At 41.9% G+C, this 18,040-nt stretch overlaps 1 protein-coding gene across 2 annotated transcripts in view; it reads left to right on the top strand.

Annotated features, from left to right (window-relative positions):
- The first annotated feature begins 292 nt into the window (after positions 1-292).
- The window catches only part of PPM1D (protein phosphatase, Mg2+/Mn2+ dependent 1D), a 59,119-nt gene continuing 41,371 nt past the window's right edge, over positions 293-18,040 (top strand). The window contains exon 1 of one of the 2 annotated variants that reach the window (XM_061142695.1): positions 293-865. In XM_061142695.1, coding sequence (XP_060998678.1) covers positions 394-865 — 472 coding nt within the window. In that variant the 5' untranslated portion in view covers positions 293-393. The remainder of the gene's footprint in view (positions 866-18,040) is intronic. The other variant, XM_061142694.1, reaches the window with a different exon arrangement.

Here is an 18,040-nt window from a genome sequence, read left to right as displayed (position 1 = left end):
CCGTTGTAGGCAGGAGCGAGGCTTGGGGGCGGAGGGCGGGCGCGCGCGTCAACTCGACTCTGGATTGGCCGGCTCCGGAGAGCCGAATGACGTCAGCCGGCGAGAACGTCGGATTTGTGTGGTGGGCGCGGGCGGGCGGCGGGGGAGGCCTACTGCGCAGGCGCAGCGGCTGGGCTCCGTCCGCCCCCGGCTTTCGGGCCCAGCTCTCGCGGACAAGTCCCGACATCGCGCGCGCCCCCCGCCCACCCCAACCTCCGCCCTCCGGGACCGCCCCCTCCCCCGGCTCGGCCTCATCGGAGATAAACAATAGTTGGCTGGCGAGCGCCGAGGGTACCTCCCGCCGCGGGGACTCGGCGGGCCGCGCGGGACCGGCGGGATCGCGGCCAGCCGGCCATGGCGGGGCTGTACTCGCTGGGAGTGAGCGTCTTCTCCGACCAGGGCGGGAGGAAGTACATGGAGGACGTTACTCAGATCGTGGTGGAGCCCGAGCCGGCGGCCGAAGAAGAACCCTCGCTGCGGCGATCGCCCTCGCGGCCGCCGCCTCCGCCGCGGTCACCGCCGCCCCCGGCCGGCGGCGAAGTGTCGGGGAGAGGCGGCGCCGAGGCCGCCCGGGAGGCTCTTGCGGCGCCGCCGGATGCCGGGGCCTCGCCGGCTCCCGGCCGCTGCTGCCGCCGCCGCTCCTCGGTGGCCTTCTTCGCCGTGTGCGACGGGCACGGCGGGCGGGAGGCGGCGCAGTTCGCCCGCGAGCACCTGTGGGGTTTTATCAAGAAGCAGAGGGGCTTCACGTCGTCCGAGCCGGCGAAGGTGTGCGCCGCCATCCGCAAAGGCTTCCTCGCCTGTCATCTCGCCATGTGGAAGAAGCTGGGTGAGTTCCCCTGCTTGCTGCGGCCGCCCCCCTCCTCTTCTCCCAGCAGTTCGGGGCTTTCTGTCGCGCCGGCCCCGCGAGCCCCCCAACTCCCGGCCACCGAGGGCGCTCTGTCTGTCCTTTGACGGGAGGGAAAACTCCTGGGTCTCTCAGCGCGCTTTCCAGGATGGGGGGCTCCGGGCAAACGAAAGTGGCTTTTCGGAAGGAGAGGGTTGAGGTCTCCTTTCCGAAGTCCCTCGCTTTATTTCCACCGCTCCCCGCCCCCCGGCCAGGATCGGTGGGCAGCCGTCCCCTCCTCCCTTCGCTACTCCACTCTGGTGGCAGCCAGCCGGAGAGCGTGTTTGAAACCTGGCGCCAGATTTTGGCCAAAAGATGCACTGAAGACGTGTTGCTACCCAAGACGCGCGAAGGAAGCGGGAGATGGCCAAAAAAAAAAAAAAAAAAGTGTCTCCTTCGAATCTGTCATAATTTTGCCTTTGAAGGGCTTGTTCCTATCGGTGGCCTCCTACCGGCGGTGACAGGCCTCCAAAATTGAGCCCGGGTGACTGGTAGTTGGAGTAAGCTGTTGGCTATAGTAGAGAGGCTAAAAAGTTATCATCCAGCGACTTAGTCTTGGAAAGGAATTCGGTATGGTGGTCATGAAATGTTTCTAGAATCTTTACGCTTGTACTGCTTATGAAAAACAAAAGCGCAGAATGGGTTCTTACCACTTAAACTGGCCCCGTTACCGGGATGTGTTAAGTTCAGCTTAGGGCTTTTCAAAAGTGCCCCCCACCCTTTTTTTAACCCTTTGGTACTTGCCTTAGCTAATTGATGTCAGAGAGTTCCCAACAGTGTCCACGTAAAAGTGCTTGTAAATTGTAGATACCCATCAAAGTAGGAAGAGATAAAGAATTATTGATGTGCCAAAAGGAGTTGGAGACCCTAATTTCTAAAAATTCGATGTAGTTGTAGTTTCATCGAAGCTTTGAATGTGTTCTAAAGCAGCCGATGTTTCTGTACCCAACCTATGTTACCATACAGAGTTGTAGGTGCTTAGGCTTTGCTGTGAATGAATGGCTTGAATCTTTTTTTAGAGAAAACACAATACCGCTTCTGTTATTTAAGAAAGTCCTCTTGTTTAAGGTAGCATAATGTTGCTTTATTTTCAGCAGAGGGACAGAGACATAAAGAAGAATGTAAAGGTTAATCAAATACAGAACATTTTTAAAAGGTATTGTCATAGAGTTGTAGACTAGCTTCTTTCAAAGTCTGTTTTCTATTTGCCTGGATTTCTGCCAAGAATTATTTGATTGACTCATAGAACCTCCAGTCTGCCTGTGGGAGGCTGTTTCATCCAATCCCAGAGGCCCCTATTATGGATTTGTTTTGTTTTTGTGTAGGCAGAGCACAGCTGAAAGCACCAGCAGCATATTCCAGAAATTTGTCATTTCATTGCTTGCAGGGCAAGTGGGAGTGGACAGCAAGACAAGATAGAGGAAAATTAGACACAGAGAATATTTAGAGTCCTGTGTATTTTGCCTTACACTTGGAGCAACATAAATTTGCCATGTGTTTTCACTGAAAGGATAAAATATAAGCCCTGTTACTTGAACATTTTTTTAATAAAGCAGAAATCCTGCTGTTAAATGTGAATGTGTATGTCTTTTGACATATATGTACTTTTTGAACCAAGATTTATACACCAAGTGTTAAAGCTTACTTTGTACCCACAGTTAACCTTATACTCCATCATCGAAACTTGAAGAAAAAAAGAGTAGGCTACATGTATGGAAGTCTTGACAAACACAGTCTTCCTGTGTGTCAGATTATAGTAGTGGTTCTCAAACTTTTTGCTATCAGAACGCTTTGTACTCACATGATTCAGGGTTCTAAGCAGCTTTTGTTTATGTGGGCTACATTTATCATATTTTACTGTGTGAGAAGTTAAAACTGAGAAATTTAGGGGCTTCCCTGGTGTGCCAGTGGTTAAGAATCTGCAAGGGATGCCAGTTCCATCCCTGGCCTGGGAAGATCCCAAATGCCATGCAACAACTAAGCCTGGGAGCCATAACTACCTGAGCCCTGCGCTGCAACGGCTACAGCCTGGATGCCTAGAGCCCAGGCTCTGCAGCAAGAGAAGCCGCTGCAATGAGAAACCCAAGAACTGCAGTGTTAAGAGTAACCCCCTGTCGCTGCAACTAGAGAAAGCCCGCATGCAGCAATGGAGACCCACCACAGCCAAAAAACAAATAAATAAATCTTAAAAAAACCCACACAAACCCCAAACCGAGAAATTAATGAAATTTAATCTCTTAAAAATAAGCTTATTGTGTATTGACATTTTAAAGTGAAAAATCACTTTTCCCCCTAAAATAAGAAATATTGAAATAAATATTCTAATCTTTTGCCCATTTTTTGTTTCTTTGAGTTTTGAGAGATCTTAATACATTCTGGATACAAGACATTAATTAGATATACAATTCAAAAACATTTTCTCCCAGTCTGCAGCTTGGCTTTTCATTATTTTAGCATTGTTTTTTAAAGAGAAATTTTTAATTTTGGTTAAATCAAATTTATCAAGTTGCTTTATATGGACTATGTTTTTGATATCCTAATAAAATTTTTTTTTGGTCTAAAAAAATAATATTCCTGTATCTGCCTCTACATTCAGTCTGTTTTGGTTAGTGAAGTATGTAAAGGAAAGGCAGTCTCACACACATGTAGTAGAAAAAGGGAGGAATAGTTTGTGTTTTCAGATAATTGTGGATATTCCACCCCAAAGTGGTAGTTTCTTAAGATTAGTCAAAGTGGAATCTGAAACATCATCAATGAACTTTTCTATTTTAACAGTAAGAGCCATTGGTTTCTCTTGCACTTTGAATCAGCCTTTTACCCACATGTGTTCTTGTGGCATGGCACATGAGTCATTTGGAAAATAATGGTTCACTGGATTATGTAGATCTTCCAAGTATTGATGCATTTCATTATACAATATTAAAGTACCCACATTTGGTAATATCACTGATCTCATCAGAAGAGTCTTAAGCTTGGGAAGTTATCAAGTTTATTGTCGTCACTACAAGGTAGTGGATACACACATTCTAAACTATGAGGTTTGGGGACATCCCTGCTGGTCCAGTGGTTATGAATCTGCTTTGCAATGCAGGGGACTCAGGTTCCATCCCTGGTTGGGAAACTAAGATCCCACTTGCTTCAGAGCAACTGAGCCCACGGGCCTGTAAGCAGTGAGCCTGCATGCTACAACTAGAGAGTACATGCACCATGAGGAAAGATCCCACGTGATGCAATAAAGATCCTGAGTGTTGCAACTAACACCCAACTCAGCCAAATAAATATGAGGTTTTAAGCAGCAGTTCGAAGTTTATCACTGGCAACAAATACTGTCAGTTTTTCTTGAAAAACTTCATTTTGAAAAAAAGTATGCCAAATGCCCAAGTCTTTCTTTTTTTTGGCTGTGCCTTTTGGCTTGCTGCATCTCGGTGTCCTGACCAGGGACACAGCAGTGAAAGGCCACAGACCTGGGATTTCCCTAGTGGTCCAGTGGCTAAGTGCCTTCCCAGTGCACGGGGCCCAGGTTTGGTCCCTGGTTGGGGAACTAGATTCCACATGCCAAAAACTAAGCGTTCTGGAGACTAAAAAAGATTCCGTGTGCTACACTGAAGAGTAAAAATCCCACGTGCTTCTACTAAGACCTGGAGTGAAAGTGTGAAAGTCGCTCGGTTGTGTCTAACTCTTCGCGACCCCATGGACTGTATAGTCCATGGAATTCTCCAGGCCAGAATACTAGTGTGGGTAGCCTATCCCTTCTCCAGCGGATCTTCTGGACCCAGGAATTGAACTGGGGTCTCCTGCATTGAAGGTTGATTCTTTACCAACTGAGCTATGAAGAATGAATAACTAAATAATACCTGGAACAGCCAAATAAATAAATATATATAAAAAGAAAGGCTAGAACCCTAACCACTAGACCTCAGGGAATTCCCTGCTTAGGTCTTACTAAGTCATTTTTATCAGTCTTTCAAGTAAAACTGATGGTCTGTGAAAATTGTGGCTACTTCTTTCCATAATTCACTCAATCACAGTGCTTTTCCTCTTCACAGCCATACTATGCAACAGAAGCTGTTTATGCACCTTCCCTTCTTGCCTTACAGAATGTTGAAAAGACATGTATTTGTGTGTGGAAGTTTAATAAAATTAATTTTTATTGCATCATCAAGGACATTCATAAGTTAAAATGGTTCCCCCCCCCCCCTTTTTTTTTAAACCAGCTGAGCCACAAGGGAAGCCCTCCCTTTTCTTTTTTTAAACTGTAAGAGAGTGGCTATATTTTTCTGACTTTGAGGCATGTGGAATCTTTAGTTTCCCAATTAGAGATCAAATCCAATCCCCTGCATTGGAAGTGCAGAGTCAACCACTGGACTGCCAGGGACTTCACTGGTTATAGAGCATAGGGGACTACTAGTTCACTTTGGTATCACTGCCTTGATTCCTGCTAAGGCAACAGCAGTTTTACTAGCCACTGCTTTTCAACCATCAGTACAGATGTCAACACAGTGAAAAGGGCAAATAAACTCAGAATTATTATGAAAATCGTTTTGGTCTCGTGGAATTCCTGTAAAGATGATTCGCACCATTGTGAGATAAGTGCTGTGTTTTGTCTTTTTCTCAGCTAAATCTTGGGGTCTTTGGGAGCAGAGATACTGCCTTACACATCTTATAGTTAATGTTTTAAGGCTGACCATGCAATTCGTTGCCCAAAGTGGCTGCTAGTTTGGTTGAATTTCTGTGGGTGTGATGGTTAAATTGGCATTTTTACCTTTTTTTTTTAAATTAAAAAATTTCCCCCTTTAAAAATTATAATGTGTATGCATAAGATTTACCATCTTAGCCAGTTTTAGGTGTATAATTCAGTGGCATTAAGTATACTCATAGGATTGTGCAACAATTACCACTCTACATTTTCAGAACTCATCCATTACCCAAATGTAAATTCAGTACTCATTAAACAGTAACTTCCCATTATCCTCTTCTCCAGCCCTGGTAAACCTCTATTTTACTTCCAGTTGCTATTCACCTTTTCTAGGTATCTCATATAAGCAGAGCCATATAACATTTGCCCTTTTTGAATTTTATTTCATTTAGCATGATGTCATTAAGGTTTGTCCAAATTGTAGCACGTGTCAGAATTTTCTTCCTTTTTAAGGCTGAATGATATTCCACTGTATACACACACCGCATTTTATCCATTCATCGATTGATATTTGGGTTGTCGTCACTACAAGGTAGTGGATACACACATCTTTTAATGGTGCTGTGAACTTGAGTGTAGAAGTATCTGTTTGATTCTCTGTTTTCAGTTCTTTGGGATCTAAACCTGGAAATGGAATGGCTGGGTCATTTGGTAATTCTGTATTTAACTTTCTGAGGAATCACCAAACTGTCTTCACAGCAGGTGTACTATTTTCCATTGCCACTAGCAGTTCTCCAAGGGTCCCCATTCTTGCCAACATTTGATATTTTTCTTTTCTTAAAAAATAATAGCCATACTAATGGGTGGGGAGGGCTTTCTTATATTTTTGAAGAATGCCTTCTCTGTCTTCCTTCACCACACCCCGTTACTTTTTTTGGCTGCTTCTGACCAGCGCCATCTTAGTGTCCCAATCAGGGATGGATTCCACACCCCCTGCAGCAGAGGGTGGAGTCTTAACCACTGGACCGCCTGGGAAGTCCCCTAAGTCCTTCTTGATTTATTTAATTACCATTAAGCTTGACCTCTCTGGCATTGTTCAAGTGCTTATATGCCCTTGCCAAATTTACAAAGGAATACTTGAATTATCTAAAAATTTTTATATGACTTATTTTTGTCTTGAGGCAGAGGGACTTAATAAATATAGCATAGAGTGAGAGAGAATGTGAATATATCCTTTTTTTTCTTGGCCATGCCATGTGACTTGTGGGATCTTAGTTCCTCAACCAGGGATTGAACCTGGGCCCCCAGCAGTGGGAAGCTTGGAGTCCTAGTCACTGGACTGCTAGTGAATTCCCAACATATCCTCTTTTTGAAAATTACTTACTTGGGCTGCGCTGGGTCTTGCTGTGGCTCATGGCCTCTAGAGCACACAGACTCAGTAGTTGCAGCACGGGCCTAGTTGGAGTGTGTGGGACTTTAACTCCCCCACCAGGGATCGAACCCAGGCCCCCAGCATTGGGAGCCACCAGGGAAGTCCCAACATACTCTTTTAAAAATTTTTTTCACATTATTTTTACTTCTTGATCTTAAGTTACAGTACATGCCTCATTTATGTGTATTCCTATGTGTGGATTTACTGTTCCTGTGCTATGCTTGTGTTCTAAGAAATAATGTTTCAAAGTTTATGTGTGCTTCTTTATAGGTTTATTCATTTGAAATAATGTTCTTATTACCCTTTCCTCTTGATAGTTCAGAGAAGACAGTGAACAACATGCAGCTTTTATTCCTTTGAATCATAGTTCATTGACTTACGTTATCAAGAGAACCTTTAGAAAGGTAACAACATACCCTTGAATGAAGTGTGATCCCTGATGTGATTACAGGAAATTTGCCACAGTATTTGTAAAGGAAGATGAAATATGGGAAGTTTTATTTTTTTAATTTGTTCAGCTGAAAATCAGAGCATTTACTTAAAAGGATATGGCCAAAGGAATGAATTATGAAGAAACTGGTCTTAACCTAAATTGTTGATTCTGTGTTTGGCAGGTAGTTTTCATTATCTTAAATTTAAAGACAGAAACAGAGATGGACAAATGCAGAAGAGGGGCAGAAGGGTAAAGGGAAACAAGAGAAAGCGAGATAGAACTGGGAAGTGTTTATCACTCTGTCGTGTCCCACTCTTTTCAACCCCATGGACTGTAGCCCACCAGGCTCCGCTGACCAGGCTCCAGGCAAGAATGCTGGAGTGGGTTGCCGTTCCCTTCTCCAGGGCATCTTCCAGATCCAGGGATTGAACCTGGGTCTCCTGTATTGCAGGCAGATTCTTTACCATCTGAGCCACCAGGATCTTCCCCAAATTTGAAGAAAACTTTTATTAAATCATGGAATTTTAAGCTTGTATCATTAGTTTCATATTTTTCAGTTTTTACTATCAAGGACCTTCATCTTCTCGCTCATCAAATGTGCTGAACGAATTTGCTATATTTATCAAGTACCAGTTTTTTCTATTTCTGTTAATCATTCATTACTTTCCATCAGTATTAGATAATCTCTGCTACCACATGTTGCATGTATCAGTTGTTCATTCCTTTTTTTTCTTCTGAGTGGTATTCCATTGTCTAGATATACCACAGTTTGTTTATCCACTCACCCATTGATAGGCATTTGGATTGTCCACAGCTTTTGCCAGTTACGGATAAAGCTGATGTAAAGCTTTTCTTTACAAGAGTCCACTCATGAATGTAGAAAGAATGATGGAACTAGAAAATTTCATTTGGTAACCATCATAATAGTTGATTCAGCCAAGAAACATCAATAGATATTAAAACTAGTAGGTAAAACTTTGAGGAACAGAATTGCTATAATTAGTTCCCTAGGGGGGCAGTTAGCACACATTGGATGTCTTAAAACAACGTAAATTTATTCTCTTATGGTTCTGGAGGCCAGAAGTCTGAAACCCAGGTGTCAGTAGGGTTGATCCCATTTTGGAGGCTCTGAGGGCGAATCTGTTTCATCCTCTCTTCTAGGTTCTGGTGGCTGGCAGGAATTCATGGCATTTCTTGGCTTGTCAGTCCCCACTGTCTTTATATTGCCTGTGTCTTCTCCCCTTCTGTCTTAAGGACACTTGTCTTTGGATTTAGGACCCACTCTAATCCAGGGTGATCGCTTCTTAAGATCTTTAACCTAATTACATTTGCAAAGATCCTTTTCCCAAATTAGGTCACATTCACAGCTTCTGCGTGGGCATATCTTTTATTGGTATGGGGGGGGCACCATTCAATCCACTCCAAAGGATATTTATGTTGTCTCAGATAATCTCCCTGTGAAATGTATTAATTACAAAAAGAAAAAGATTATAGGGAGAAACCTGGCAGACACAACCTTAATTGAGTGATTCAAAAGTAGCATCACTTTTCGTGGGACAAGTTGAGATAGTATACTGCCTGTAGGGAGATGATCATATTCCTGTGATGTTCCTGCCAAAAATGCATAATCTGGTTACAAACATGAGGAAACATGAAACAAACCCAAACTGAGACATTCTTGAAATGACTGGCCAAGTGTTCCTAAAATGCATCAAGGAAACACTGAGGTTCCAAGTTGGAAGTGACTAAAGATACATGATAAGCAAATATAACAAGGGATCCTGAATTTTATCTTTTATTATAAAGCATATTGTTAGGCTAGTTGATGAAAATGAGTGAGATCTATAGATTAGATGGTAGTATGGTATCAATGTTAATTTTCTGATTCTGATGGTGTAGGAATTAGGGCTTCCCCTGTGCTTATATTACAATCTGTTTCTCAAATTTCACCCTCCACGCAAGGAATCCACCTGTAATGCAGGAAACACAGAGACTTGGGTTCGATCCTTGGGTCTGGAAGAATCCTGGAAAAGGAAATGGCAAAGCCATTTCAGTATTCTTGCCTGGGAAATCCCATGGACAGAGGAGCCTGGTGGGCTACAGTCCATGGGGTCGCTGAGTTGGACATGACTGAGAGACCGGAATTAGATACTATATACACAGGAATTAGATACTATAATAGTATTTGGGAGTGATGGTATATTTTGTTGGCAGTTGACTTTCTATTGGTTCAAGAAAAAAGTTCTTTGGATTATTCCTGAGGGGGCGGGGAAGTAAACCTGAAGAAGCAGGTGTCCCACCCGAAAAGGAATCTAGGAAGCAGCTTCATCAGAGCCCTGCAGTTGGATGCATCCCAGATGACCAAGGCTGTGTTTATTTGTTTCAGTAAAGAGGATAAATCAAAACTGCAGCAACATTTGGCATCACCATTTGATTAATTTGATTATAATCCCCTGTCATTTTCTAAGAGCTGTCAGGCTTTTGCAGTAGTCAGACTATATCAGATCATCACCTCTGCTCATGTTTTAATGGTGACACAAATCTTTGTGGTTCTTTGAGAGATGTGATAATGCTTTTAATTTGCTATTTTGGAAGAGAGTACTATTGGTGGTCTTGCGCTTGGCCTTTTCTCCCGTAATAGACTTTCTGACCAATTACTGAAGAACCATGAGAGGAAGCTGTTAGTGGCTGAGGTTATTTGGGGACCAAAAGCTGTGGGGTAGGTTTGGGATTCCATTGGGTCTTAGGTAGACTGGATTGAAAGTCTGTTTAGAACCTGACCTCCATGGGCCTTAGCTCTTATTTATCAGTGGACTGTGGCTGTATTCTGTAGCTCCAGAATTATTATTATTAGTTTTTTCAGAATTATTATCTTAGAGCTGTTGTTCAGTAGTTCCTCAGTGTTGTGGGCATCTTTTTCCTAGGTGTTTAGCTGCGTGTGAAAATGGCCACATACCACTTTGAAGATGGCTAACAATTCTTTAAACTTGGAAGATTGATTTGTTTCTTGTTTTTTGTTGAGAGACCATTCTGGAGATCCAGTTTTTCTTTTCCCCTGTTGTCAGTGAAGTAACCATACCAGATTTTCTTTGGGTAATTAACTGCTCTCATCTGATCTCCATCATCTCAGGATTTTCCCACCCGCAGAGATCAGGAGCATTTTCACTGCAGCCTCTTCCCTTTGCTTAGAGAGAAAAGTGAGTAAAATGTGTTGAAAAGATTTTGGTGTACCATATATAAAATAGATTAACAGTAAGCATATCTGTATAGCACAGTGAATGCATTCAATATCTTGTAATAACCTATAGTGGAAAAGAATAAAAAGAATATATAGGAACTTCTTTGGTAGTCCAATGTCAAAGACTCCAAGCTCCCAAGGCAAGAGGCCTGGGTTTGATTCCTGGTCAGGGAAGTAAGACCCCACATGCCACACAACATATCCAAAAAAGAAAGAAAAAAGTATATAAAAATATGTATAACCGAACCACTTTGCTGAATACCTGAAACTAACACAATATTGTAAATCAGCTATACTTCAATTAAAAAAAAGGTTTTGGTGTTTACTTAATTATTTCCTTAAGTATTGAAGTTGAAGAGAGTCTTCTCAACTTTTCTTGGGGTGGATAAGTGGGATGCATATTTGTATAATAGATTTAATCTAAAGTCCCTATTTCCCTAAATCTTTGAATTGTTTCCTTTATATCATTGTGTTTGTTTTCTGGAACTTCCATAATAAAGTACCAAAAATTGGTTGACTTAACAGAAGTTTCTTGTCTCACAGGTCTGGAGGCCCAAGGTCCAAAATCAGGGTTTTGGCTGGGCCATGCTGTTTCTGTACTCTAAGCTCTGAGAGGAAATCCTTTACCTCTTCTAGCTTCATGTTTACCAGGAATTCCTGGCGTTCCCTGGCTTGTAGAAGCAGCCCTCTAGTCAAATGACTCTTTTCCTTATGTGTTTAACATCTTTTCTCTGTGTGTTTGTCTGACTCTATGTTCATATTTCCCCTGTCTATAAGGACTCCAGTCCTGCTGGATTGGAGCCCGCCCTCATGACTTACTTGAACTTGATTGTCTCTGTAAAGACCCTCTTTGCGAATAAGATCATGTTCTGAGGCACTGAGTATTAGGATTTCAGCATATCTTTTTTGGGAGGACACAGTTCAGCTCGTGAACAGTCATGCCAAATTGTTTGTTGTTTCTCAGTCATGGAATCTTAGGCCGGAGTTGGATCTGTGTTTGCAGAGAAGTTTTATCACCCTAATTCTAAGCTAGTATGCTCACTGTAGACTATCCACTTACTGTTTATTGATAAATTCAGCCCTGTCTCACCACTGGTTGCTGTCTGAAACCAGTGAACTATATGAACAAGAGACTCAATGTCTTCTACCCCTCATTGGTTCCATAACTAATTGACATTTTTCTGAGAATCAGTTGCCTGCCGCCTACTCTGTGGTACTCGTTTTGTATTACAATTCTTTGAAAACAACACAGTGACTCAGTCTATAATAAGAAGGGAAAAGAACATGGGAATTTATTAGAAGGATGTTAGGTAGCTCACAGAATCAAACTAAAGGCTAAACCAGATTTCACAGTGGACAGAAGCAGGTATCTCTGGGGCTCTAGGTGATAGGAGCTAGTGGACAATCATTGAAAGGTTTTAGTTTCTGGGGTGAATCAGCTCCAATAGTTGGCTTTATGCCTTTGTATCTAAAGATGCAAATATATGAAAGAGGGACACAGGTCATTTGCCTACACCTAGGCCAGGAGCAAGCAGGTTTTTCAGTTCCATTCCTAAAGACTGCATGCAGTGGAGGCTGTGAACTCCAGAACAAAATTGGGATGCTAGTATTAGAGGGGGGAATGTGTGTTAGACAGGTGTGTACTGTATTTTAATACTCTAAGTAAAGACTAAAGTAAAAGCAACATAAGGACTTCCCTGGTGCCTCAGTGGAAAAGTATGCCTGCCAATGCAGGAGGCGTGGGTTTGATCCCTGGTCTGGGACGATCCCCTGGAGAAGGAAATGGCAACCCAACTTCAGTATTCTTGCCTGGAGAATCCCATGGACAGAGGAGCCTGGTGGGCTGCAGACCATGGGCTCACAGAAGAGTTGGACACAACTTAGTGACTAAACAACAATGACAAAAGCAATGTAGCCTTTTCCTCCATTTGGATTATTTCCTCAGGAAGAAAAATTTCCGAAAGCTGAATTATTTGGTTGAAAAATATGTTTTATCTTTTGATGACTATTGATACATGTCTTTCAAATTGCTTCCTGAAGGCTTTTACTGTTCTGTACTACGTTGACACTAGAATGTTGTAAAAACTCTTAGTGCAGTGATTAGGACTCTGTTGAATTGCTTGGGTTTAAATCCCAGTTTCTCCATTTACCGCCTGTGTGACCTTACCTCTTGGTGCCTGAGTATCCTCATCTTTAAAATGGAATCAAGATAGTACCTACCTCGGACTTCCCTGGTGGCACAGTGGATAAAGAATCTGCCTGCCAGTTCAGGGGACACAGGTTCGCTCACTGGTTCAGGAAAATCCCACATGTTGAGGAGCAACGAAGCCCGCGTGACCACTACTGATGCCTTCACGCCTAGAGCCCGTGCTCCACAAAAAGAGAAGCCATCGCAATGAGACCGTGTACCACAGCTGGAGAAAGCCCTGGGGCAGCAACAAACTAAAAGCCAGCAGTCAAAACTTAAAGTAGCACCTACCTCTTGAGAGTTAAATGAGTCTCAGTATATATTATAGGTATTAATACATGATAAGTATATAAAGTGTAAAGTGTAGTCGCTCAGTCATGTCCGACTGTTTGCGACCCTCTGAACTGTAGCCCACCAGGCTCCTCTGTCCATGGGATTCTCAAAGCAAGAATACTGGAGTGGGTTGCCGTTTCCTTCTCCAAGTATATAAGTACTCCCAAGTTGAAACTTATTATAAAGAACATATGCTTTCTATACATGTTTATCATAGCTTTACTTCATCCAGAAATTTTATGTTTTTGTGTTATAAAATTTATTAGTCTTTGTTTTAATGACTTATGCACATATTCTAAAGGATGCTTAAATCAGAGTTCATATACTATCTGATACTGTTTTTAATATGCTCCTAGTTTTAAGTCATTTTGGTTTTTTGATTAAAATGTAAAGTAGAAAACAAGAAAGTCTAAGGAAGACATTATAAAGAGGCAGGTTCCTTAATACATAAAGTCATTGCAGTTTCAATCAGAACCTCCACAGGGTGGCTGTTGCTTCTGAAGTTCATATGGAAAAATACTTCAGAGAATATTGAAAAAGAAAAATAATTGGAGGATACTTAAACTCCCAATTATTAAAAAGCACCATAAATAGATTAGTAGGATGAGTCCAGAAATAGATCTGAGGCAAGATGTAACGTATGATAAAAGGTGACATTTCAAATGAATAGGAAAAGCATGGATTATTCAGTATTTTTAGATAATTGCATGCATCTAACATTTCTTTGAATATCCTTTTTATTTTTAGCTTTTTTCCTCCCTTTTCAGCTCATTTTAGGTGCTTTTTGCCAACAGCTGAATTACTTGTATACTGTAGGTAAATTCTGTTTTTCTGAATGTGCTTAAGAACTCTTTTTTCTGGGAGTTCACTTCGTTCTCATTGTATTTAGCTGCAGAAAAGACTCTTTTCCAGTTTCTTTTTTTTAAAAAAAGGAAAGGTTTTACCTAGAGCCATAAAAGAAGGGCTAAAGAAACACACACCATACTCTAGGCTGAGCTTCTAAGGAATGATGTCTATAACCAAACTGCAAAACTGCATGGTCTATAGAGCTGTCTCCTGGCATCTGTGTTTGCAGAATTGATGCCTTTTTCCTGCTACTTTTTTTTCTTTTAACTTAAAAAAAAAAACCGTGAAATATAGCATGCATACATAAAAGGCCATAAAACATAAATGTACAATATAATAATCATCAAATGAACACCATCCAGTTAAGAAAGACAACATAGCCTGCACCCCAGTAGGCCCTTCTGATCTCATATTCCTCGCTTCCCCCAAGGGTCAACCAGGATCTTGACTTTTGTGATTATAGTTCTGTAGTGATTTACTTATTTTTCTTAATAGTTTTGCCTGTTGCCTGTAAACATGATAGTTTTTTTTTTTCCTGAAGAAAATCATGCTGTATGTATTTTTTTATCTCGTGCCTCTTGTGAGATTCTTACCCATGGTGTGTAGTGTAATCTATTGTTATTTTGAAGGACATTTGAGTTGTTGCTCATTTTAAGCCCAGATGAACTGTGCTGCTGTGAACATTCATAGGTATTGTGTGCACATGTGCATTAATTTCTAGTGTATACCAAATGAACAGTCAGGGTATGCCCATCTTCACCTTCACCATATAATGCATAAGATGTTTTCTAAATTAGTTGTACCAGTTCATACTCCTACCAGTAGTTGATGATAGAACATGTTATTCCACATTCTTAACTTACTATTGTCAAACTTTATGCAATCTGATAATTATGTGTGGTATCTCACTGTGGCTTTTAATTTGTATTTCCCTGGTGATTAAAGAAGCCAAACATCTCTGCATGCTTTTTGACTGTCTGCATGTCCTCGTTTGTCAAAGCCTGTTTAGGCTCTATATCTGTTTTTCTCTTGAGTAGTCCTATTGATTTTATTTGTTGGAGCGTTTTATGTATTCTGGATACTATTCCTTTGACCTATATATGTTACAAATATATCCTCTTCCATTCTGTGACTTGTCTTTTCACTCTAGTATCTTTTAATGAATAGAAACTCTTGGTGGTAGTACAACTTCACAATCATTTTATATGGCTAATCCATTTTTTGTCTTTAGGAAATCCTTCTTTACCTTGAGATCATGAATGTACTGTTTTGTGCATTTTCTGAGCATTTTAAGCTTTGCTTTTCATGTTAGGTCTTTTTTAAAATGTTATTTTGGCTTTGCTGGGCCTTCATTGCTGCACGCAGGCTTTCTCTAGTTGCAGTGAGCAGGGGCTACTCTCTAGTTGCAGTGTGCAGGCTTCTCATTGTGGTGGGTTCTGAGCATGGGCTCTAGGGCCTGAAGCCTCAGGAGTTGTGGTGCATGGGGTTAGTTGCCCTACTCAGTTCCAGGAGCAGGAATTGAACTCGTGTCCCCTGCATTGGCAGGCAGATTCCTATCCACTGCACCACCAGAGAGGTCCCTTGTATTAGGTCTTTAATGTACCTGGAATTGATTTTTTGTGTTTGGCATCAGGAACTCAGAGTTACTATTTTTTAAATTTTGTCCCAGTTCCATTTATTGCATGTCTGTCTTTTCTCCACTGTTCATATATCAAGTGTCTAAATATGCATGGATCTGTTTCTGTGCTGACTGTTTTATTTGTTCACTGGTTTACTGCTTTTCCATAAATGTCTTACTAGAGATTTGTTAGCATTGTTCCCAGATATTTCACACCTTTTGCTGTTACTATGGATGGGATCTTTTTTTTAAAGTTATATTTTGTAATTTTTTCTATTTTACAGAAATAGGATTGATATTTTATATAAGTATTTATATTCATTGACCTTATTGAACTTTATCAATGCCAGCAATTTCACAACTGTTTTCTTTGGGGCTTTTTTTTTTTTTTTTTTTTTTTTGGTAACTCCACTTGGTGTCTCTCAGGCTGTTTGCTTTTTTCTTAAATACATAATGGTAATCACAAAAACTAATGTTTTTAAATTTTATTTATTTATTTTATTTTTGACTCTGCTGGGTCTTTGTAGCTGTGCGGACTTTTTCTCTGGTGGTGGTGAGTGAGGGCTTCTCATTGCAGTGGCTTCTCCTGTGTCTGAACACAGGCTCTCGGGCTTCAGGCTGTGGCTCCCAGTCTCCAGAGCACAGGTTTTGTAGTTGTGGCTCACAGAGTTTAGTTGCTCTGTGGCCTCTGGGATCTTCCTGGGCCAGGAATCGAACCCATGTTCCTGCATTAGCAGACAGGTTCTTAACTACAGAGCCACCAGAGAAGCCCGCAAACCCATGTTCATTGAATACTTACTATGTGTCTGTACTGTTGCAGATGGTTTTACTTGTGTATGTGGTACATGCACATGAATTTCTAGCTTCATCAATATCGGTAGCTGTTCTGGTTTCCCTCAGCAGTTATTTCCTGTGCTGCAAGAAGCCCTCTGTTGTGAGTGACAGGTCACTCTGAAGGATGGATTCCATCTATACGATGGGGTGGGACGGGGAGATGCACTGTAGGGTTCACGAGATGGCTTTTTGGCATATGTAATTTTGGAAAAGAAAAGAACTAGTTAGCCTAGATATATTAGAGGAGGTTCATGGCTGTAAAAGTTGAGTGGCACCCCATCCACTTGGCGGGGGCGGAATTTATTTCTTCTCCCACATCCCCTTTGAGATCCTATTGTTCCCATCAGCAGATGCACCACTTTCCTTAAAAGACAGCAAAATTGAAAGAGACACATGTACCCCGATATTCATGGCAGCGCTATTTACAATAGCTGGGATATGGAAGCAGCCTAGATGTCCATCGCCAGATGAGTGGATGAGGAAGTGGTGGTACATACACACAGTGGAATATTACTCAGCTATAAAAAGGAACACATTTGAGTCAATTCTAATGAGGTGGATGAACCTGGAGCCTGTTACACAGAATGGAGTAAGTCAGAGATAGACAAATGCTGTATATTAATGCATACATATGGAATTTAGGAAGATGGTACCGATGGTCCTACATGCCGGGCAGCAAAGGAGACACAGACGTAAAGAACAAACTTGTAGACTCAGTGGGAGAAGGCAAAGGTGGGATGGTTTGAGAGAATAGCTTTGAAACATGCACATTACCACATGTAAAATAGATGCCCAGTCCAAGTTCATGCCCTGCATGAAGCAGGGCAGCCAAAGTCAGTGCTCTGGGACAAGCTAGGAGGACAGGGTGTGGGGGGAGTGGTGGGAGGGGAGGGCAGGGTGGGGAGGACACATGTATCCCTGCCGTTGGTTCATGTTGATGCGTGGCAGAACCATCGCAATGTTGTAACTGTCCTCCAATTAAAATAAGTTAATTAATTAAAAAGAAGAGAATTATTATAGTTAGTACTGGGGCTTCCCAGGTGGTGCTAGTGGTAAAGAATCCACCTGCCAATGCAGGAGACATAAGAGATGCAGGTTCGATACCTGGATTGGGAAGATCCCCCGGAGGAGGGCATATCAACTCACTCCAGCATTCTTGCTGGAGAATCCCTGGACAGAGGAGTATGGTGGGCTACAGTCCATAGGGTCACAAAGAGTTGGACATGACTGAAGCGACTTAGCACGCACGCGCTGTAGTTAGTACTGGCATCTTAGGAACGTAAATGTTTCACCTTTTACCATGTGGGGAGTTTAGGCACTAACCTGGCTCCCACCATTTTAAATGAATCTACCAAGCTTCCACCATCCATTCCTTACTTCAGCCTTTGCTGCTGCCTCTGAGTTTGAACTTTTCTGGAACTCTTTTAACAGGGAATACTGATGTACTGCCTTCTTTACTTACTGCTTTTTCCTCATGTTGAATTACAAATTTTGCATTCTGATTTTTTCCCCCTCAATACAATTCCATTTGTTTAAAATTTCAGGAATTCCTCAGATTTT

This window comes from Dama dama, chromosome 5 (genome assembly GCF_033118175.1).
Source record: "Dama dama isolate Ldn47 chromosome 5, ASM3311817v1, whole genome shotgun sequence".
Taxonomy (NCBI): domain Eukaryota; kingdom Metazoa; phylum Chordata; class Mammalia; order Artiodactyla; family Cervidae; genus Dama; species Dama dama.
Note: the sequence above shows the minus strand (reverse complement) of the source record. Positions and strands in the feature narration are given on the sequence as shown.